The following is a 23197-nucleotide window of genomic DNA, read 5'->3' as shown; positions in this document are numbered from 1 at the left end:
GTCCATTATAACTATACATGGATTCAGTCAGATGGAGCAGACCGAGATAAATTCATTTACAAAGATTTTAATAGCTTTGAAAAACATAAGTCACAACTAACTAGAAAACGTGATGAAAACAATTCAATACTGACACATGAGAAATATGTGGAAACTCAGGTCAGTGGAAGGCATGTCAACTTTGCTTTAGGACAGGCATAAAGGGAGACAAAATAAATAGAGGCATAAGGCACGTTGCTAGAAAACTCAATGTTTCAAACGTATTAATTGATAAATTCAATGCAATTCCAATCAAAACTCATTTGGGTGTATGTCTGGGATTGGCAAGAGATTCTAAGCATTAAATGAAAATAAATATAGATAAAAAATTGGATTGAAAGAATAATAAAGTGAGATTTACCCCCGAGACATCAAGGTAATAATGCTAAAGCAATTTAGAGTGTGCTGGGAGCTCAGAAGAGACAGCTGTATCAGTCAAACAAGAGAGAGTTCGTAGCCTGTGATGCAGGAAACGCCTCACTGCAGAGGGTAGAGAGTGGTCTGTTGGGCGAATCGCCTTGGAGCCAGTTGTCACCTGTACAAAATGCGGTTGTAACCCTATGTGCTGTATATGTCTCCAGATTATAAAATGAATTTCAAGTTGATTCAAGGTCTATGCTTCAGTTTTAGCAGTGTGTTTTCATAAACTATTCATGTACTTAACTCAAAAAAGGGCTGGGAGACAATATAGGTAAATAATTCTATAGTAAGTAACTTTTTATTGCAATAGATACTTTAAATATATTCTTCTGTCACAAATAGATTTTAAAAATCTCAGAGAAATGTACTGAAAACTCTTGATAGCTGTTTTTGCTGGGGATAATAAATATATTGGAATATTTACCTTTGCTAGGTTATGTGTTTCTGCATTGTTTCAATGTTATGTAAATAAAATTTGTGTTGTACCTGAAACTGGAAAAGTGAAGGTGAGAAAACGGAAAACAAAGGCAAGAAGAAAAGAAAGATAAACGCAGCGTCTCACAGAGTGTAAACGCCCTCCGGTGGCGTCTCCCACTTGTTGCCTGCATTGTCACCTGCTCCCAGTGCTGTCATATGCTCACTCCTCCACAGGGTAGGGACTCCATAATGCACTGTTCTTAGTTTTGCTGTTAAACAGTCAGTGGTCTTGTAAATAATTGAGGAAACAAGAATATATATTTTAAATTTACTTATTATATTTACCACTACTGCTTGTTTAGAGCTAAATTTCCATTAGATACCACTACCCTTTAGCCTTAAGAACCCCCTTTAACATTTCCAGTAGTGTAGGTCCACCGGCAACAAACTCTTTCAGCTTTTAAACTTTTAATCTGAATATATCTTTATTTCTCATTCTCTTTTGAAAGATCATTTCTCTGGATAGAGACTACTACTAGGTCGATATTTTTTTTCAAAGCATATTCAATATACCCTTCCATGTTTCCATGTTTTCTGGCTTGCATTACTTTTTTTTTTTTAATCCTCACCCAAGGACACGTTGATTGATTTTGGAGAGAAAGGCAGAGAGAGAGAGAGAGAGAGAGAGAGAGAGAGAGAGAATTATTGCTTGGTTGCCTTGAATAGCAGCTGGCCAGGGATCGAACCAACAACTTAGGTATGTGCCCTGACTGGGATTGGATCTGCGACCTTTTGCTGTATGAGACAACGCTCCAACCGACTGAGCCACCGGGCCAGGATGGCTTACATTACTTCTGATGAGAGGTAAATGGTGCTTCTTATCATTGCTCCTCTCAATGTAATGTGTGTGTGTGTGTGTGTGTGTGTGTTCTTTCATTGTTTTTAACGTGTTCTCTTTGGTTTTAAGATATTTGATGATGATATGTCTGGATGTGGTTCCTTTGTATTTATTCTGTTTGGAACATGCATTATAACCCATTTTTGGGGAAGATGAGTTAATTTTTAAAATGAAATTTAGAATATCAGTCTTTTTAAAAAATTTACCTCAATTTCTTTCTCCCATATCTTTCTGGGACTCAAATTTTATGTATATTAGATTGCTTGATATTGTTTCAAGATCACTTCACTGAGGCTTTGTTCATTTTTTTCCAGCTATTTTTCTTTCTATGTTTTCATTTAGGTAGTTTCTATTGCCTCGACTTCAAGCTCACTGAACTTTTCTTCTGCAGTGTCCAGCCCGCTGTTAAGCCCACATAGTAAAATTTTCATTTTGTATATATGTTTTCCAGTTCTATAATTTCCAGTTATTCCTTTTTTTATAGTTTCGATTTCTCTGCCATGGTGACTTATCTATTTATTTATTATGTGCATGTTACCATTTAAAATTCTAGCACATATTTATAATAGCTGTTTTAAAGTCCTCATCTGCTAATTCCAATACCTGTATTATCTCTGGATCTGTTTCTATTTATTATTTTTGCTTCTGACTATGGGTCACACTTTCCTGCTTCTTAATAGGTCTCAGAATATTTTATTGCATGCTGGGAAATGTACGTTGTTGAGAGCCTAGGCTGTGCTGTCTTGTTTACAGAGTGCTCTTACTAGGTGTTTAGTTGGGTTCTGCTGAGGTTGAATATAGGCTTTATTAGGGCAGGTGTAAAGCGTCACCTACCTGTAGGGCTGGAACAACTCTGTTCCTAAGTTGTGGGTTCTTTAAGATTTCAATAAAATGCTCTGGGCTTTCACCAAGGTCTTTTCATGCTGGCTGGCCAGCACTGTGCGGCCTCTGAAGTCCCATCAGCTCACAGACCTGGAGTTTGTAATCCCCCAGGCCCTGTGTTTTCTCGCCCTGTACGAGGGCAACTTACACAAAGCTTCAGGGGGACCTCCAGGCAGAGTCCTGGAGCTCCTCCTCCACGCAGCCCCCTCATCGGTGGGACCCTGCCCCGCAAGCTCAGCCTCCTCACAGCCTCTGTCTCTGATCTCTGTTTCCTCCACCCAGTGCGACCAGTGCTCACCTTGGGTCCTCTTCCCTCTGCCACAGTTTGGCAAGCGCACCAGGTAGAAAGCTTTACTGAACATGGAATTCACCTTGTGTGTCTCAAGGAGCAACACTATTTCATGTCCAGTGCCTGTAATCGGTTGGTATAAATCTTTTATCTAGTTTTACAGTTGTTTGTGGTGGGGAAGTAAGTTTATGACCGATTACTCAGTCATGACTGGAACACAGTAAAAGTTCCAAAGGAAAAAGGGCAGGAAAGGAAAACACGGAGCCCCGACTCGGGCTGTGGATCTAGCTCGACGTGCTTCTGAGAAGCTCAGCTTTGGCCAAAAGCAGCTGGGCCCGTGGGGCCGCCTCTGCAGTTCTCTCTAATCTGTCATTAGGATGGGACTGAGAACACCTTCCGGTTCTGCTTATGATGTTAGGTTGTGTCAGACTAATCCCCTTGCTGAGAAAAACTATAAAAAGTGCACAAGAATATAAAACAACTACTCATTGGAAAACATCTGACAGAGCTAAGAATGGGAGGACTGTGGTCCTCGAGGGAAGGGAATAACCTGCGGTGAGCTCCACGTTTCCCCTGACTTTCTCCCTGGGGCCCTCTCCCACACTGTTGTTGGGGGCAGGGGTGGAGACAAGGACCAGGAAGAAAGCATGCATCTTATCAGACTGAGCTGGAGGGGTGGGAGTTCAGGGATGCAGAAGAGGCTGGAACTTTGGGAGGCGGGCGATTACAGAAAGAGAAAACCACAGAGAAGGAGCCCAATGACTGCACACACATTCCTCTGGACTTATTGGCCTAATTGTAAACAGCAGCTTGGAGACTAAAGAACCAAGCAGAGATGTGAGCAGTGACTAAGCGCATGGGAGACAAATTGTATTCAAGGCCTGCCCAGGTGGAGAGGCCTTGCTAACCACCCAGGCTTTCAACTGAGTCCCAGAAGAGTCACACCCTAGGAGAGAGGGCCACATCTTGAAGAGGAGTTATACACGAGGACAAAAAGAGTAACTGCACCAGCTAAAACACAGCATGAAACCAACCCTTGGGAGGAGTAGGGAGATCGGTCAGTCTGTATCCCGCCCGCCAGAAGATAACTTAATCTGTTTTTACTGGACGAAGGTAACATCACCCAGAGCCTTTCCAATTTCCACCAAAATGGGTTTCCTTCAATATAAAATTATGAGACATGCTAAAATGTAGGACCAAATGACTGACAATCAAGAAAAAAGATAAATAATGAAAATATACCCACAGGTGTTTCGGAAATGAGGAACTGCAAATGATTATAATTAAAATATTTAAGAAATTAGAAAGAAAGGACTCAATAGGAGAACTTAAAAATAAAATTGCAATATATAAAAGAAAATGAAATTGGCATATACAACTGAAACCAAATATAATGTCTGAAATGAAGAACTCATAATATAGGTTTCTAGCAGAAGGGGCATAGCAGAAGGTAGGATAAGTTAACTATAAACTATCCAAACTACAACACACAGGTGAAATAAAAAGAGAAGAACAGAAATAGGAGAAAATAAGAGGCATGTGAGGCATTGTCAGACATACTAATGTATGTGTAATTGGTATCCCAGAAAGATGATTAAAGAAAAAACAGCGATATTAGAAGAGATTATAGCAAAGAATTTTCCAAAACCAATAAAAGATATCAACCTACAGATTCAAAAAGCTAAAAAAAGGAAAGAAAACCCTAAGTAAGATAAATACAAAGAGAACTACACGTAGGCCCATCATAGTCAAACTCCTGAAAAACAAAGGAAAAAAACTTAAAAACAGCCAGAGGGCAGATGGGCAGGCACACTACCTTTAGTGGAGCCATTACAAGACTGTCAACTCTCTCTTCAAAAGAAGTGGTGGAATTTGTGGACTATGGAATGGTACCTTTAACTAATAGAAAGAAGGAACCTATCGACATAGAATGCCTTACTTGGTAAAAATGTCTTTCAAAAATGAAGGCAAAATAAAGATATTTTTGATAAACCAAGGCTGAATTTGTTACCAGTAGAACTTCATTACAAAAAAATACTAAAGGAAAATAGTCCCACATAAAAACATGGAATTACAAGAATTGAATAACATCAGAAAGGGTTAATATGAGGGTAGAATAAATAAATATGGACTGTATAGAATGACAATGTATCTTTTCACAATAATGCATAGTAGAGTTTATAAAACATGTGGAATTTAAAATATACAATGACAATAGCACAAGGGGTAGAAAGGATTAAACGGAGTTCATCTGTTCTATTGCATTGTTTGGGCAATGAAGAAAGTTCTAATTTAATCTATAGACTCTAGTAAGTTGGGTTTACATATGGGATCCCTAGGGAAACTTCTAAACAAAGAAAAAAGAGTGCCTACATAAAAGCCGATAGAGGAGGAAAATGCAGAACAAATGCACATCCACCCAGCCTGCTGATACAAAGCAAAGGCACCACGGCATTTCGGTGGCGTGAGGATGGTCCTCTCCATTAAGTGGTTCTGGGTCAGTGGGACATCCATCTGAACCTTGACCACCCATTACATCAAAAAACAACATATCCGATATAGTGGACTGATAAAAATTTAGAACCTTTGTTCATCAAAAGACACGACTGAGGAAATGAAAAGTCCAGTCACAGACTGAGAGGGAATTTTATCCAACAAAAGATTTATATCCAGAATCTACATAGACTACAAATCAGTAAGAAAAATGCAGAAAACCTCACAGAAAAATGCACAAACATGTGAACAGGCATGCCATTAGAAATAGCCAATAAACATATGAAAGAGGCTCAAAATAACTAGTCACCAGGGAACAGTATTTAAAATACAATAAGCGACCGCTGCACTGCCATCAGGATGACTGAAGTTGAAAAGGGTGACGGCACCAAATATTGGCAAAGATGTGGAGCAACTGGCGCCCTCATACATTGCTGCTGGGGGTGTAGTTTTGGGCGACCGTCTAGAAGAGTGGTGGGAAGTAACTGCTCTGGCTAAATATATGCATATCCCACCACCTGGGCTTCTACTCTACATAAAAAGTGCTTGTTTCCATTGAAAGACGCGTACAAACACACGCAAAGCAGTTTAATTCAAAATAACTGAGAACTGGAGACAATTCAAATGCCCACCAGCAACAGAATGGCTGAGTTGTGGTGTATTCAAATTATGGGATTCTAACAGCGAGGACCTAGAAGGATGTACCATCAGCAACGGTATCACAGCCATAATGTTGAGTATTAGAAGCAGACACAAAAGCATATATTGTATAATTTCCCTTCTATACAGTCCACAAGCTGACAAAAGTAACCAAAGGTGAAAGAAGAAAGACGAGTGGTCCCTCTGGAGGGTCGGTGGACCATGACTGGGGCACAAGGGAGCCTTCTGGTATTGTGGGTTAGCCTGCACCTCAATCGAGGTGGTGGTAATGTGAATTTGCAAGTGTGTAAAACACAGTGAGCTGTGTATCAAGACATGTGGAGTTTATTGTATGCTAATTACCTCTTCATAAGGAAATGTTGAAACCAAAGTTCACAGTGGCACTGGCAGCTCCTGCCACCCCACTCCTGCTGGGGCATCTGTGAGGTTCAAGTAGGAGGGGCTGACTCTCCAGGGGTGCAGTGAGGCCCCACCTGGCTACCCCAGGCCTCCCTGTGAGTTAGCCATTCCCTCACCAAGGATTTGCTCCTTTGGTCTCCCAGACCCTCAAGGACCCCCTGGCTGACTCCTGTGGGAGACCCTCATCCTGTCCCCCTCACCTGACCACTCTGCTAGGGAGAAGCCCCTCCCGCAGTCCCCCTCCCGCAGCCCTGTTTCCTCACCTGGGTCCCTGCTCCCTTTCTTACCCCGCCCTGCAAATATCCCATGCACCCGGTGGGGGGCAAACCTTGTCAGATCCTCCCGTCGTGTCCCTGGGCACCCAGGCCTGGGCAGAGGCGGCGTCAGCCAGTGTTCACCGACTGACTGAGCGGGAGGCCTCGAGCTGACCGATCCAGAGTGGAAGCCCTTCCAGGGCAGCGGGGTCACAGCCAGTCCCGAGGCCACATGGGTCACTCAGTGGGCTCTCGGGTGGCAGTGCGCGCTCAGCCAGCTTCCCTGGCCGTGATCCTCCCTCTGGCCCTTCCCCTTCGTTGCGACCCCAACCAGAAGTCTCAGGACAGGAGATCCTGTTGACGTTGCCCGTGCAGGTGAGCAGCCAGGGGCCCGAAGGGGCGAGCAGAAGCCATCCCACACCGAGGACGCCGCCTAAGGGCTAGGTCACACCAGGACAGGGCGAGAGCTCCTCGCTTAGCTGCCAGTCACAGGAGAAACGCAGGCGAGGGGTGCTTGTTCCCGCTGGGCAGCCTCCGCCTAGAGGGGAGCATCTCAGCAGGAGAGCCAGGCTCGTGGAGCCGGGCCGGTGCCTCTGCCATTCCAACCTCGCCGCGTTCTGGCCTGTGGGTGGTTGTTCTCCAAGGCTGCAGGACAACTGGCTACGAAGGCCCCGTTGTCACCCGCGGCTGGTCAGGGCCGGGGACCCTCCCAGCATCCTCCCTGCCTTCCCCACCGCTTTCCTGCGGCCCGGTAAACACCTCCATCTGCCTCAAACGCTCGCGCTTAAGAAATGCTGGCAAAGGTCTCAGCTAAACCTTGGCAGATAGGAGGGGCCGGGCCCAGGATCCGGCCGGGCTCTTCCAGCAGGCTGGGGCCGCTCCCGCTATGGGCGCCCCTCGGCGGGCTCCGTGCGCCCTCTGCTGGTGGTGCTCACCTTTGCAGATGCAGCCTGGTAAGACCAGGGCCGCAGAATTGCCCCTAAGTGTCCTCAGTCTTTCCCTGGGACACACATCTGCCGGTGTCCCGGAATGGAGTGCAGAAAAACATCCCAAGTCTTGGTGAGGGCAGGGGTCAGGCTGGCCTGGAGCTGTTGTGGTCAGAGGGCACTGCTCTCCCCCAAGGTGGTTGACGCTCAGGACAGTCTGAGGGCCCAGCCGTGGCGGGAAAGTGAAGTCTCCCCTTAACTATGCGGGTCCTTCACACTTCAGCCAGGGAGATGCCCTGTCCCAGCCATCCCTGCTTCCCTCTGTGCTTTGACTCCTGCAGATGGTGGAGGTGGACACTTTCCTGATCACACACCTCACTGGTTCAAGGTTAGGGACAAGGTCAGGTTCTGGTCCAAATGACACCAGGTTCTGATTCTGGGTCACGATGAATGGCAGAGCCAGAGTATAGAGCACAGAACCTCCTCCTCCTCGTGTGAGGATCAAAGTCCCAGGGGCTCCCCACACACCGCCATCTGCGTGCCTGTGTGTGCCCCTGTGTGTCCAGTGGGTCAGGACCCTGAGGGTGACAGTGGGCCGTGTCATTCTGTCCATCAGGCACTAGAGGCACAGTGACCGTTAAGCTTCTCATAGGTTCTTGCAACTGCTGCAGACAGGAAAACATGGAGAAAGCTACACAAGAGAAAGTATCAGCACTAACTGCCAGCAGATGTAATCTTGTATCATGGAAACTAGTGAACTGTGGCTCAGCCACGTTCTTCCCGAGAGAATATAAGATGGACTTCAGTGGGGCGTGGTGTGTTGGATGCATCAGTGAGGGGGAGGTAGCCAAGCCCCTGGAGGCAGGAGCTCCCTGGCCTCCCCGGGTGGGTCAGAGTCCTGGACAGTGCCCCACAGGCTAGGAAATAGGAATCCTCAGCAAGTTCGGTGATTGTGTCTACTCAGAGGATGGTGGAGTCAGAGCCACAGCCAGAGCTGGTACAGGCAGGAGAGAGCCTGCAGGAGGGGCTGCGGTCCTTGCAGCCCCCAGGAGACAAGCTCCTGTGATTATGTGGAGGGAGTGGTTTTGTACAAGTGAGCAAGGACATCCCTTTTCCAGGACACTTTATGTTCACTGACTGGCAAGTTGTGATGAGCATGGAATTCTGCACTGTCTGTGATGAGTGTGGAGCTCCAGGCTTGCGCAGGGCAGAATTTGCATAACTCAACTGGGCGGGGGTCATTCATGGGTGGATTGACTCACCGTCTCACTCCGAAGAGGATATGGGTGACTTGCAAACACATGTCACTGCAGCAAGAGGAAGTGAGAAATGGGGCTCAGGGGCCCGGTGGTGTTAGTGAACCAGTGCCCAGACTGTTACTATATGGGAGGGTTCCTTGCAATGGAAGGAGACGAGACTGAGGCAGACGTCCTGATTGGGATTCCAAGTCCATCTGGATCCCCGCAGCATGTGGGTGCATTCTCTGTGGGGGGGCAGCTTGCACTGTGGGGGCTGCACTGATTGCCTTCCGCAGAGCCTTCTCCAGGGCAACGGTGCAGAGAGAGACAAAGGGGAAGGGGGGGCCTCATCTCCAAGAGGGAGCTCAGGGCAGGGAGGGGAGCATTCACTGTTTGCTGGATGAATGGGTGAGTGAGTGAGTGGACACGTAGCGCTTCCTCGTTACTGACTCTTAAGTGTGCCCACTTCTCCCCATACGCACTGTCACTCCCCAGCCCGCCACCACCAGCTCTCATCTCCACTGGGCAGCAGCCCCTCCCGCTCACCTCCGGGCTCTGCTCCTCCTTCTCCCCGCCCCCACAGTAGGCAGGCAGGGGGCTCTTCCTAAACCCCCATCAATCGGATCCTGCTCCTCTCTGACCCAATGCTGGGGTGCCTCTCGCCACCCTCAGCCTCCCATCTAAACCCTTTTGTGTAGCCTGGGAGGACTTGGCGATTTGCCCTGGGACTCGGCAGCCTCACCCCCATTTCTCCTCTGTCCTTGCTTCTCCTAGCTCACTGACATTTTGACAAGACCCCCCAAAATAGTGAAACCACTGAACTCACAGCCTTAGAAACAGTAGCTAAGTCAGATGTCCAATAGCTATGCCCCACCCTCACTTCGTCCTCACCCATTTCTCATGGTCGCATTTCTTGAGGCCCCCTTTGGGCTCAAGGCCAGGGAAGGAGAGATGGGCTGGGAGAGAAGGGGGCTTCTGTATAGTGGTGATAATAATTTTTAAAAGGATGCTTTACACTCTATGCACCAAAATACCAGGACTCATAAGCACCATACCTACCTCACCCCTGGCCCTCCAGGCATCCGCACTGGCCCAGAAGCTTCTTGCCCAAGACAGAAGGCAGGAGGGGAGCTGAGGTGTCTGCCCTGAGGGCCTGCCTGGTCCTGCTGGGTAATTATAGCTCCTGAGGGCAGGAACCAGCCCTCTCCACCCTGTAATGACAGCCCATTGTGGGCTGGCTCTGCTGTCTGGGCTGCAGAGTCCATGGTGGGAGCCGCTGGTAGGGCTCCTGTGGCCATCCGGTGGGGCCAGGCTTATCTTCTGCATTCACCAAATGGGCTCAAGGATTGGGGGGGGGGTGCAGTCTCTGAGGACACACTTGGCCCTGTTCAGGGCTGGCCCCCCAGGCTCCTGGGGGTGCTGCCAGATTCTCTTCCTTCCCCAGGGTCCTGCACCAGGCTCTGAGACCAGACTTGCTGGCAGGCCCTCATTCTGAAGCAGCAGGACCACCACTAGGTGGCTCCACTCAAGCTGCACCTCCTGTCCTCCGTCCTCCGCCTTGAGTCAAAGCGCTGGGTCAGTTGCTACACACCTAGCTTTTCTTCAGTCCCTAATGGGAGGAGTCTGGAGGGGAGGGTTGGCCCTGTAGTCCAGCGAACAGCTGTGTGCTGAGTGTGCTGCTGGCGGGTGTGGAGGAGGGAACAAACTCAGCTCCCTCTGGGCGGCGTTGGTTAATCCTGGGTCTCTGCCCTGGGGAGCTCCATGTAGGGACCCGGTGCTCACAGAGCCTGGCCAGGCCTCCCACTACTGTGGTAGCAGCCAGGACCCACTAGAGGCAACCACCCTCCCCCCACCCCCAGTCAGGCCAGCCTCAGTGCCAGCAGTGGAGCCTGCCTGCCCATCCCCCCGCTCCAGGGAGGGGTCCCAGGTGAGTGGGGAGGGCAGGGGCAGGGGCAGGGGCAGGGGCAGGCTGAGGAGTCTCTGTGCAGAGGGAAGACCTGCAGCCCACTGGCCCTCCTATTCCCTCAATGGACTGTCCGTCCAGCACAGATATTTCTTTGCCATCCCTTCTGAAGAGACGCCCGGCCCTTCCCTCAGGATGGAGGTGGTAGGGAGACAAGTCTAGCCTTCCTTCAGAGGCCATGGGCCAGTGATGTCGCTTAGGGACAGCATGGGGGCAGGGCCTCACTGGGCAACGCTCTTGGCCGCTAGGGAAAGGCGGCAGCTTGTCCCTGAGCCTGGGCCCGAGGAGCGGCTCTGGGACCAGGACTGGCAGGCAGCGACTCCTGGAGTGGCCTTCCCAGGCCGGCCGTAAAGGCCTAGGCCTTCCCTCCCTGGACAAGGGTGCTGCGGGGCCTCTGTTCTCCTGCTAGTGTCCCCACTGTGTGGAGCTTCTGTGGCATTCCTGGTCCCCGAATCCCCGCCAGGGCCTCAACTGCCCCCAGCAAATGCTTGCGGAGTGAATGCAGAAGGGACACAGTGAAGTCGTGACCAGAAGGGAGGTGTGGCTTTGCTTCTACCATGGATTTGGGGAAAGGACTGTGACCTGGCTGTTCAAGGTGGCGGTTTGTTCTGAAGTGACACACAGAAGTCTGCTTAGCGAGGTCTGCTGGAGGCCACAGTGGTGCTGGGTGTACATCCCTCCCTCCCTCCCTCACTCCTTGCACTTTTGTTGCCCACCCCCTGTCTGGGTCCTGGGTGCCAGGCCCTGTGCTAGAGCTGGAGACGCACGCAGTGAGGAGCAGGACCAAGGCAGCTCCCCTCTGAGGGCAGGCAGCACAGGGGAGGGAGCAGACACAAACAAGGTCAGGCTACACGCTTGAAGTTCACCCACGAGGAGTGGTGGGGGCTGTGTGGGAACCTGGCTCAGGCTGGGCCTGGGCTTCTCCAGGCGCCCCCTTGGGGAGAGGAGGGTTGTAGGCAGGAAGAATGACACAGTCAAAGGCCAGGGAACTGCAAGATGCCCAGGGTGCTGGAGCCCTGAGTGTGAGGTTACACGTGGTGAGTGCAGAAGTGCAGCCAGCGGGGCTGGATGAGGGGATCAGGAGCATCCGTGAGACCTGCGTCTCTCCTGGGGGCAGAGACACCTTTGAGGGGCCCCTGTATGGGAACGACAGGGACAGGATCACATTGTTAAAATGCCACGGTGCCTGTGGCGTGCAGGACGGGCAGAGGGAGCAGAGCAAGAGCTGGGGGCCAGGATGGAGGTCTGGGTGAGCCACGCTGGTGCCCTGGATTGAGATCCTCCAGGTGAGATCTTCAGTAGGGGCACGTTGGGGGAACATGGGCGTGCCGGGGGGGGGGGGCTGGATTCACTTCCTGAGGGGAGGGACATGCCAGAGCAGAAGCATTGCGGGTGGTGAAGGGTAGGGTATGGGGAGCCGATGAGCTACCTGTCAAATGGCTGCAAAAAGAAAAGGCTATACATGTTTGCAGTGGGCCGGGCCAGACGTTCAGAACCGAGAGTCACAGATGTACGGGGACCCAGTAGCCTGTGCAGGGCATGAAGAGATGTGAGGTGTAGTGCGTTGAATGACACCCCCTGGAAAGCTGTGTCCGTGTCCTGATACCTGGGCCCTGTGAACGTGACCATATTTGAAAAACAGGACTTCGCCAGACAACAAAGTTAAGCATCATGAGATGACATCATTCTCATCACCCTCGTGGGCCCCACATCTGATGAAAAGTATCTTTATAGGAGAAGAGAAGATGCAGACACAGCAGTGAGTGGTGCCCGGACTCTGAGGTGCTGTGGGGTCCGTCGTCGGGCCTTGGGCCACGGCTGTGTGGAACGAGGCGTGAGGGAGACAACCGTCCCTTCCTGGGGCAGCAAGCACCTGTTTGTGGTGGGGTGAGGAGGTGATGACGGACAAGACCGCACATACCTTACATGCTCCCTGACTCCCAGGCCAGTGCGGAGGGTGGGGGGTAGCTATCAATCAATCAATCATTCAACTACATCAACTGTGGTAGAACTTACAAAGCACACAGAGTCTAAGAGGCTGTTCTAGGAGGTTCTGACCTGCTCAGGGAAGTAAGAAAAATGCCTCTGAGGGGGTCAGAAGGATTTAATTGGGGAGGAGGGGACTTTTTCTAGACAGGAGAACAGTATGGCCAAGGCCTGGGAGTGGGTGCAGAAGGAGAATAGCCAGTTGGAGGCACTGGAGGAAGGTCGGTGGAGCTAGAGAGCTGAGCATGGGCCAGGCCACTGGGGGCCTTGCAGACCACTGTTAGGGGTTCCAAAGGCCGGTGCCGTTCACTGAGCTGAGAGTGATGGGTTCGTGTCTGCATTTTGAGGCCTGTCAGTGTTGTTGCAGTGTGGAGGAGAGGTGGGAGGAAGCGAGAGTGGAGGGAGCAGCCAGCTAGGAAACCGGTGCAATCTTTCAGGTGCAAGAGGAGGGGATGGAATGAATGGATTTGAGAGAGGTTTAGGTGGTAGGGCTCACTGGGTGGGATATGGAAGGACAGGGTCTGGGGGTGAGGCAGGAGGCGTGACTCCCAGACTTCTGGTCAGGGAACCCATGGGTGGGGTGTGGCTCCTCCGGCGCAGCAGGGAAAAGAGAGGTGTGGAGGGGTAAAGGGGAGAGAGCATGAACTCAGGACCCGTGGACACTCAGGTGGAGACGTAGACTCCGCAGTCCATTCTACGAGTCTGTAGCCCAGGAGTCAGGGCCAGTGCGGACAGAGAAGTGTGTGAGTCATCTGTGCAGAGGCAGCAATTACACACAGAGAAGAGGAAAAGAGAGGCCCTAGGCCTGAGCTTTGAGGAACCCCCACCTTCACTGACTGATGGGGAGAAAGGGAGAGGAGAATGTGCTTGGGGGGCGGGGTGGGGAGATGCCTGGGCAGAGGTGGCCAGAGGGGACGGTGGAAACCCAGGGATGTGAGTGTTCCAGAGAGGCAGTGGCTGGATGCTGCTGGCCTGTCAGACACCACTGGCGGCTTCAGCAGATGAGGACTGAAGAGTGACTTGAATCTAGGAACTTGGAGGTTACAGAGAGTTTATTGAGACCTGGTTTGCCGTAGAGAGGGGGCTGAGGAATGGGCGGGAGGTGAGGACCAGGAGACAGAGGGCTCTTTCAGGGGAATTGGTGGGGAAGGAGAGCGACACTGCAGTAGCTTGGGGAGGGGGGGTTGAATGAGGGGTTTTTTTCTGTAGCTACAGGCTCGGACATGTTTGTAGGTCAAGGGAAGGATCCATTTGGGAGGGGAATGTTGACCATTCAGGAGACCACGAGGCTAACTCCCAGAAGGAGGAGAGGAGGGGAGCACTGGGTGGACCGAGGGTGGCATAACAGGATGTCATGGATGCAGGAAGGTTTCTGTTTGGGTTTAGCTGAGCTCTGACTAGTGGCTGACGCAGGCCAGAACTGCAGCTCCTTCTGTATTTTACGTGTTGTGTGTATTTCTGTGTGTGTGCCCGTGCCTTCCCAGCTCTGGGCTGCCAGCTTGGACAGTGCGTCCTGGGGAACATCCCCACAGTGCCTGGGCAGAGGCTGGGAACCTCCCACTCCGGGCTCACTCCTTGATGAGATTCTCAGATGAATTTCCCCTCATTCATGTCCAGGAAGGTTCATAGAACAGGCGTGGGAACCTGCCTGGCCACCAGGGCCGTGTGCAGCTCAGGCTGAGGTTTGCTGCATCCCTGCCTTCATCCCCTCCCAGACTGGAGCGGCTGAAGGAGCCACTGTTTTTGGCCGGTGTAGTATGGCAGGGTCTGGGCAAACCAAGGGTTGGACCTAGTGTGCCAACACCCCCTTCTCTCCCTCACCGGCCCCTCGCCTACACTTCCATGAGGAGCAGTGCGTGGCCCAGGGGCTGGCGACAGTCTGAATCCCTTTGGGAGACTGGCCCTGGGGGTGGCCACCAGAGCTCTAGTCCTCCTCAGGGCCTTCTCCTCTGCTCTGCACTCTCCTCTGGCAGCCGGGCTCCAGCCCCGGGTGACATTCCCCGCCCCACCTCACCCCCTACACACACCCAACCCCCCGGTGGTGATGACGGGGAGGGGGCTCTAGTTGAACCTGTGCCCAGCAAGACCACCAAGGAAACGGGCACGAGCTGAGGCCAGGGGAGTCAGCCAGCACCCAGGGCCGCTCCCCGTACAGCACGAAGGCCGGGGTCAGGTCTGGGGCCCTTCTGCAGCCGCCGGGGGCTGGGACGGAGGGCGGGGCGAAGCCCACAGGTGGGAGCCGGGCGAAGGGTGGCGGGCGCGGCGTACGTGCGGCGGGCGGCGGGCGACATGAAGGGCGCGCGGCGGGCTCCCGCCCGGCCCCGGGCTCCCGCCTGGCTCGGGGGCCCGCGCCCCGCTCCCGCGCGCCCTGGCGGCCCGAGCCTGCCCGCGCCTGCCCGCGCCTGCCCGCGGGGTCGCAGGCGGTGGCGACCCTCGTCCGAGGCTCTCCCGGCTCGGAGCCAGGGGCCGGGCCGGCTCGGGGGCGGGAGGTGGGGACGTGGCGGCGGCTCAAGCGGGCGGGGCCGGCCGCGGCGGGAGGCGGAGCCGCGGGCGGAGGCGGCGCCGAGCGGGCCGGGCGCCGCCGCGGGAGGTTCTGGAAACGCCGGGAACGGCGTGTGCGTCCAGGTGAGCGCAGCGCCTGCTCTGCCGCCGGGTCCGCCGCGGGGCTGGGGCGCGGGCCAGGGGCGCGGGGCCGGGGGTCCCGTCGCCACAGCGCAGCCCCGGCCGCAGCCCCGCGCCCTCCGCCCTGGCTGTACACCCACCCGTCTGGGTTCCTGTCCCGCCGTCCCCGTCCCCTCCCCGGGCTCAGGGCGGTGAGGTCAGCGGCGCCCTTCCTGCCGGTCCCCTCGGCGGCCGCGCCGGGCGGGGAACTTGGCCCGGCCCTGTCACGCTCCGGGAAGGGGCGGCCTGGCCCCCGAGGCTGCCCGAAGTTGGAGACCGGCGAGGCGGGGCGGGTGGGGCGGGGTCTTCGGCGTCCGCAGACCTTGGGGGTCCGCTTTGCGTCAGTGAGTCCACTTTCCTGCCTCCAAAGGGCGAACGGCTGGCAGTCTGTGTCCTGACCCACCGAGGTCCACTTCGGCGCTCATGAAAAGACTGGCTGTTTTATTTCTAGTCGTGTTTTTTTTTTTTTTTTCCTCTCCAGACATCTCTTCGGAATCTGCATTGCTTTTCCTCTGCGTCTGCGAAGACTGTGATAACTAGTTAAGTAATTCCACAAAGGGACCCTTCTGTGTGTCAGAAACGAAGGGGTTGCTACCCGGTGGGGCAGACCCACTGGACTGGAAGACCGGGAAGTCCAGGCCCAGAGCAGTGTGGTGAGTGCTGGGCTGGGAGAGAGCACCAAGCTGCGGGTGGTTGTAGAGGAAGGATGCTTCAGACCAGAGGGCTCCCTGGGGGAGGTGACTCATTAGCTGGAGAGGTCAGATGAAGTCTGAATAAAGGCTAACCTGGACAGAGGAACAGCCTGTGTGAGAAGGATCAGACCTGGGCGCTCCAGTGGAAGCAGGGTGGTGGGGGAAGGGACAGTTTAGGGGGTAGCTGCCCATGGACCCTGTCCACAAGAGCTTCAAGTGAGAGGACAGTGCCTCGTACTGTGCCCTGCATGTGGAGAGGGATCAGCACAGCAGAGGTGGGCCCCTGGCCTCTGCATTGGACACCTTTAAGATGGCATAGAAGAACATGAGAGTCCCTTCCAAGACTGAGACTTGTGTCCCCTGCTGTGGAGTGACACCCGAGGCTTGTGCTCCCTGATGGAAGCCTGACAGCAGCAGCCCTCCTGCAGGAGGTCCGGGCCCTGAGCACAAGGGCTGGAGAATGTCACTTTGTAGCTTAGGGCATGCTCAGATGCCTCAGGTTTTGCAGAGATCCACTCTCCATGTAAAAGTTGCAGAATGTTTCTGCATGTTGCTGCTGCTTCCGGCACATGTCACATCCGGGGCAGTATGTTCCACGGTTTAGTTCTCTGTGAAATGGACCAAGATTTCCTTTGCCTTGTGCTTAAACTACTCCTGAAGTGCCCAGGGTGCAGTTCTCTCACTGGGTGGTTTTGGGCCTCAGGGCTCTGTCTCTTTGTTCACTTCTACTCACGAGATCTTTGGGCTGTGAATCCTTTGCTTCTAGTGCCTTCTTATTCGCAGATGGCCAAGCGTGTCCAGTGTGCAGCCCTGCCAAGGAAGCCACGTAGCAAGGATGGAGAGTGTTGGCTGGAGGCCTCACCCCGGAGATGCTGTCATACTGGGCTACTGTAGTTCTCTGAGAGCTCAGCAGGCAGACATGGTGACGGCTAGTCTGGGGCGGGAGATGGGCCCTCCTGCTCTGCTGCAGGCTCTGAAATGGGCTGCCCAGGAGAGTACTTACTTTGATGGTTTCCTCTGGTCACAGCTGATCTCTGTTTATTCCTTGAGTACCCCCTGTGTGCCTGGCTTCTGCTAGGACACGACTGACGCTGGAATGAGGAAGGGAGAGGGGGAAGTGTCAGCACTCTTCTTGCCCCTGGGTAGCTCATAATCTCTTCGTGATCGCTGCTTCGTGCTGGCAGCTGGCCGAGTTCTGGGGGAGGAGCCCAGAATATGAGTGTTTATCAGGAGGAGAGACTGCAAGGGTGCAGCCCTCCGGAATGAGTGGGGTGAGGGAGTCTGGGATCCACTCATTTCCTGAGAAAGCCTTACTTTTTGCCTGCCCAATTTGTGGCCACGCTGGCTGATAGTCTGCACTGCGCTGGTGGGTGTGTCCCTGACTCCTGGGATCTGTCAGAGTTTAATCTTATGCAGATGGCGTTGGCAGGAAGTGCTGGGATGCAGGCACGTGCAGGCCCAGAGTGCTGGAGTGAGAGTCACCCTGAAAATGTTGCTCAAATCTAGTAATTTGGGCTTTTCAAGTGTCTCGGTGGAACATCAGCCTGTCCTAGAGCAGAGAGGGAGGGTGGCTCCTGGGCTTGGATTGTGCTGGAGATGTGGAAGGAGGGATAGAGTTTTTATCTCAGAAAGAGCAGAGGGGAATGAAAAGTAGGGACTTGACTTCGTGGGGTGTGGAAGAGCGTTTTTTTAAGTGTTTGGGTGGTGAGTGTTCCAGCTGAAATAGGATCTGTCTGAGCCTGTTCACAAACCAGTGTCTGCCCTTGACCTTTCACGAAGTGCTTACTAGAGTATAGCCTGTGGTGTACCTGGAACTCCTGAGGGCCAGGGTGTGGCCAGCATCCTGTGGCTTAGTACTTGTAGGAGGCAGGGAAATACCTGAGCTCCCAGAGGATTGGCCCAGTGCCCTGCCTTTTGCCAGAGACGTCCCTCCCTTGGTGAGAGTTCCAGCCAGTGACCGGCGGCTTGCAGGGCTATTTCCGAATGGCCGGTGTGCTGCCGCACCCCTGATGGCTCTCTCTCATGAATGAACATTGCATCCCTTCGAGCACTCCTGAGACCAGAGATGGCCCAGTTTCTGCCTTGTTTTTGTCTCCACTGTCCCATAGACTGGACCTTCTTCTTCTCCAGGGGTAGCTGGGCAGCTGGCCACCTTGGGTCTACTGATGTGCCTGCAGCACCCTTGGTGCTGCCAACTGGTGTCAGCTGTGCCTGGTGCTGCCCACTGACATCTGTCATCTTACTCAGTCCTCACAGCAGCCCTGTGGGATGCAGGTCCTAATGTTAGCACCATTGTGCAGATGGGAAAACTGAGGTGCAGGAGACCTGTAACTTCACTAAGGTCACAGGCCAGGCAGTGGTGGTGGAGCTGAGTGGTGGCGGCGGTCTTGGGCTATCTGATGCTGGGGTGGGTGTGCCCTGCCGACTGGACTGTTCTGCCCTGAGCTGGGCTGCTTGGTCATTTGTGAGCTGTGAAATGGATGTCTGGGCAGGGGCGTCTGTCACCTGAACTCCGGGCACCATGTTCCCGTCTTTTGGCTCCACGTTGCTGTCTGCCTTCTGGTAGGATCCAGCCAGAGGTGTCATGAAGTTGCTTTGTGAACTGCAGTAAAGTCCTTGGCCCGGGCAGGCCTGCTGTGCCAGGGCAAAGTGGGGCTCCCCCTTGTTGGGAGGCCCCGGTGCTGTAAGCCAGCAGATGTTGCTGAGAAGGGTTGAGACAGAAGTATCTGGTGGAAAGTGTGTTTGGGGTTTGAATCTCTGCTCTGCCGGTGATTTGCTGGAGCGTGTCAGGTGTGCAGGAAACTCTCTCAGCCTCAGTTATCTCTCTGTAGCTGAAATGGAGATGACAATCTATCTCGTTTACAAGATTTGGGTGAGGATTAGAGGGTAGAAATGAAAGACTTTTGGAATCATAAATAGTGGTTATCTCAGCCGAGTTCCCAGAAAACAGAGCATAAGTGCTGACTGCTTGGTGGGAAGGTCCACTTGCAGGGCCTGAGAGGGAGGGGCGGGGCGGGGTGGTGGGGAGGACAGGAAGCAAATACAGGGGACTGCTCAGCCAGCTGGCTGGTCTGCACACGGCTGCTCCAGTTGTTCGGCCACGTGGGCTGCCTCTGGGTGAGCTCGACAGAAAGTCCATGTCACAGGAGTTCCTCAGTGGACCTCTTCTGCCCTTCACAGGTCAGAGCTGCCTCGTGAGGCCTTAACTCCCCCTGCTCCTGGGGTGCACTAGCAGGGCCCCCCAGCAGCCCCTGGGGAGATGGACGTGGCATGTCCTTGGGGCCCCCAAGAAGTGGGAGGAACCAGAGGTTCAGGGCCTGACGGTCTCCTGCACTAGGTCTCAGGTGAGCCAGCTGCTCAGGAGACAGGGGAGGCCCAGAGAGTGGAGGCAGTGAGTCCGATGCACATGGATTTCGTCCTCGTGTGGATTTCCTTCTCGTGAGTTGGTCTCGACTAGACTACTAAGTCTCTGCCAAGATGGTGACGGAATACCCAACGGGGCTTTTGCAGGTCAATTTTTACAACTTTCTCTGCCGCATCATTGCTTATTTACTGGAGCAGGAGACTGTGGTTTCGATGGTGCCCTGCACCCCAAGTGGGAAGTACACATCTACATGTTTGTGGCCCGGAGAGAGAATGCCTAAGGATAACTATAGGTGAACACCTCGGCTTTGCTAGGTTCTCGGTGAAGGAGAGCATCTTTCCTGTGGGGTGGTAGTTGGAGGTATGAAACCTGGAGTCATAAGATGGGGCCGGAGAGGGCAGCAGGGCCAAATCATGAGAGTCCAAAGGCCCCTGAGGGCTGTGGAGTTTGGACTTGATCCTGAGGGCAGTGGAGAGCCTTTGGAGGGTTCTTAGGGAGAGAGAGACCAAAGGAGGGGCTGTAGCAAGCCTCGCTGGCTGCTTGGCAGAGCGGAGGTGGGTGGGAGGCCAGGCGAGATAAGAGAGCCGTGCAGGCGGCCAGCGTGGCTGTAGCAGGGGGTTGGGGACTCAGACCAGGGTGATGATGCCGTGTGACATTGGGTGAGGGGAGCAGGGTGCCTCCCCTCCTTCCCTGGGGTGCCAGTGACAGCAGCCTGTGGGCCTCAGGGGACATGCACATGCTCAGGTAGCGGGGCCTGTGGGAGCTTCCGCACAGCTCCTAGGTTTGAGCATGCCTGTCCTCTTGGCTTTGCCGTCCCGGAGTGGGCCACACTGCCAGGAGGCAGAGGTGCTGCAGGGAGCCCTGTTCAGGCAGGTTTGGCCCCTACACAGAAGGCAGGCAGCCTCTTGTTCAGTGCCAAGCAAGACCTATTCTCAGCAAACCCATGTTCTGTCTCTAGGCTGTTAAATACATTGTTAAAAGGCAAGCTGTTGCATTTGGGTTGCAGCTGGGAGCTTGGCAGAAGTTCCTGCCTGATGGATGAGGTAAGGGGAGAAGCTAAGGACGCTGCTGGTTTGCAGCTGGAAACATCTTTTCATGCCCAGTTGGCCAGGTTATAAATGTCCTTTCCAAAGAGAAGGCTTGTTGGGGACTCTGATTGTATGTCTTGGAATTGCCCTTGCTTAGAAACAGTGCTGGTTGCCTGGTGGGTGAATCACTGTCCCCGGGGCATTGGCAGGGTTTGGAGGTCCTGCCTGTGGGGGTCCCAACTCAGACTGCTGGCTCTGCTTTGGAGTCCATTTGAGTGAATCCCATCCGAGGTTCTCTGGAGCTCTGCTTCCAGGCTGCTCCCAACCTGCCCCTACTTGTTGGTTTTTTTTTTTCACTTTAAGCATATTAGAAAATCTGTGTCAAATTCCCCATGGAGCTCCTTGTAGAAAGTTTAGGAAATACAAATAAAAATAAAGAGGAAAATAAACTTATTTCACCAAGATACAACCTAGATTTATGATTCTCTTCTTGCATTGTGTGTGTATATACATAAATTTGCATGTGTGCAAATGAAATGAGATATAAAAATGAAACCATAGAGTACATGTTGTGTGGGAGCCTGCTCTTCTCACTGGACAGTATGCTCAGACCTTCACTCCACGGTATATGCGCATGGCATCCACTCACACACAGTCCACAGCAACCCTTCGCAGGGAGGAAATGCCGGTCTTCCGCTGTGGTGGTCTCCTAACTTGAACAAGTCTGTGGTGAAGTGTTCTGTGCTGGGCGCGCGATGTGGGCCAGGCATGGCTGTCAACTTAGGAGCGGCTCTCATAAAACTCAGTGCTGGTTTTCTGCCCGGGCTCCGTGCCACATTGTTTTCTGTAGAAAGAGTTTCAGCTTTGCCCATTTCCAGGACTGTTCAGCATGGATTTCTAAGGGTTCCTGGAGGGTGTCAGCGGCACAGGGTGGGCACAGAGACTCCCACCTGCCTCGTCCCCAGGAGCCTCAGAGTACAGGCATGAGATGGGATGCTGCCCGCTTCCAACCTGCCCCTCTTTGTGTGAAGCCTTTGGTGTTTGGGGGGCCCAAGATCAGGAGAAACAGGCTGGAGCCTGGGCACCCCTGCCTGTGGTGGCAGTGCTGCTGGCAGCAGTCTGGGGCTCCTTGGGCCAGGCTCTCTGGGCCAGCAGAGTCGTCCCCTCCCCCATCAGAGCAGGGCTTTGCAGGCTCTTGGGAAGCAGTTTCCCAGAATCCCATCCGAGGTCCTCTGGAGCTCTGCCTCCAGGCTGGGACTTGTGGATGGGCTGGGTCTAAGCTGGACAGCCCACTCCAGAGAAATGGCTGCTGGTGTTTGTGTACTGAAGGAACCTGGGCGCTTTCTCCTGTGTCCTGTGAGGCATGGGCCATGGACAATATCACCAGGGTGATTTGAAAGCAATGAAGAGGCTTCTCCCTCCCTTGAATCTGTCATCTGTTCTCTGAAGAGGTATGCCACTGCAGCCAGTGACACACAGGAGGAGTGCTGGGGTCCCCCATGTCTAACCATGTCTGGTCTAGTCTCCTGCCTGAGGCCCCCTCTCCCACCAGCCTGTGCCCGTCGGCTGGTCCCTCACTGTCCACAGATTCAGTCTTCTGGCCCGGATTTTCACTGTCCTTTCCCTACAGATACACAGCAAGGTGCTCTCCTGAGCTAGTCTAGCCTCTTGAGAGAGAAGGAACAGATACCAAGGCTTATGAAAGGGCCTTGTGTAAACAATAAGAAAAGCCTTCTGGAACCCTGGGGCGGAGATGCAGTATGGTGAGCCTGGGAGCAGACCTGGGGCTGCATCAGGGGGACCTGAACGCCCCCTTAGGGCTAGCCATACTCCCCTTCTTCCTGTGACTTGCTTTTCCCTGCTGCCATCACTCCAGGATGCACCCCTCAGCACGATACTCCCTGTGCTGCAGCAGATTCTGGGCTGAAGGACCTTGTCCTGTAAATCTCTGGGCCTCCAACACCTGGGGCACTGATGGGCGAGCCACTGGGCTCTGCAGACACCGGGTAGAAGCACAGACAAATGAGGCCATTCACTTACTCTCCCCTCCTCCTGAATCAAGAACCCGTTTGGGGGTGGGGGTTGTGGTTGGGCTTCTCTGAGCCTAACCTGGAACCACAGTGGATTGGGGTTTCTTCTGAGAAGGCGAGGCAAGGAATGGTGCATGTGACTGCCAAATTGAGCATGGCAGGCCAAAAAACCCCTGGTATTAGTCAACTTGGACTTAGAGTTATTAGATAAGGCTTACATTTTAGGGGGAAGCATTTTTATTTCCTTTCTTTTCCTTGTTTTCTCTTAGTAAATTTCCTGTGGGGCTTGGCCAGAGTCGAGCAGGAAGAGGAAGGACCGACAGAGCTGAGCTCAGATGGGTGCCCACCCCCAGCATGCCCTGAACTGCGTGGCTGAGCTTGCAGTGGCACCTGAGGTTTCTGCTGTGTGCTTAGGTCCAGCACCAGTGGGGCTTGTCGCAGGTTGTGCCTGCTGTCTTCAGGGCTGGTTCTAGTCTCCTGAGAAGGTAGCAGCTGGCCTCTCACCCACGTGAGCAGCATGGCCTGGCCCAGCCAGGGGCTTGGGCCCCGTGTGGCTGG

The 23197-nt window shown here is 53.4% G+C and overlaps 2 protein-coding genes across 5 annotated transcripts in view; one reads left to right on the top strand and one right to left on the bottom strand.

The window, feature by feature from the left end:
* The window catches only part of LOC114510346 (myosin light chain kinase 2, skeletal/cardiac muscle-like), a 28295-nt gene extending 9492 nt beyond the window's left edge, over positions 1-18803 (bottom strand). Inside the window, exons 1-2 of the mRNA XM_028528970.1 lie at positions 18723-18803; positions 14999-15883 (exon numbers count right to left, since the gene is read on the bottom strand). Of these exons, the coding sequence (XP_028384771.1) occupies positions 14999-15883; positions 18723-18803 (966 nt within the window). The remainder of the gene's footprint in view (positions 1-14998; positions 15884-18722) is intronic.
* The window catches only part of P4HA2 (prolyl 4-hydroxylase subunit alpha 2), a 31523-nt gene continuing 23728 nt past the window's right edge, over positions 15403-23197 (top strand). For 2 of the 4 annotated variants that reach the window (XM_036014849.1, XM_028528609.2), the window contains exons 1-2: positions 15403-15489; positions 16007-16178. The gene's annotated coding sequence lies outside the window, so the exon portion shown is untranslated. Of the gene's footprint in view, positions 15490-15592; positions 15683-16006; positions 16179-23197 lie in introns of those variants that run through there. The other 2 variants (XM_036014850.1, XM_036014851.1) reach the window with 2 other exon arrangements.

Source organism: Phyllostomus discolor, chromosome 13 (genome assembly GCF_004126475.2).
Source record: "Phyllostomus discolor isolate MPI-MPIP mPhyDis1 chromosome 13, mPhyDis1.pri.v3, whole genome shotgun sequence".
In the NCBI taxonomy this organism is placed as follows: domain Eukaryota; kingdom Metazoa; phylum Chordata; class Mammalia; order Chiroptera; family Phyllostomidae; genus Phyllostomus; species Phyllostomus discolor.
The sequence above is the reverse complement of the archived record's forward strand: the minus strand, read 5'-3'. Positions and strand labels throughout refer to the sequence as shown.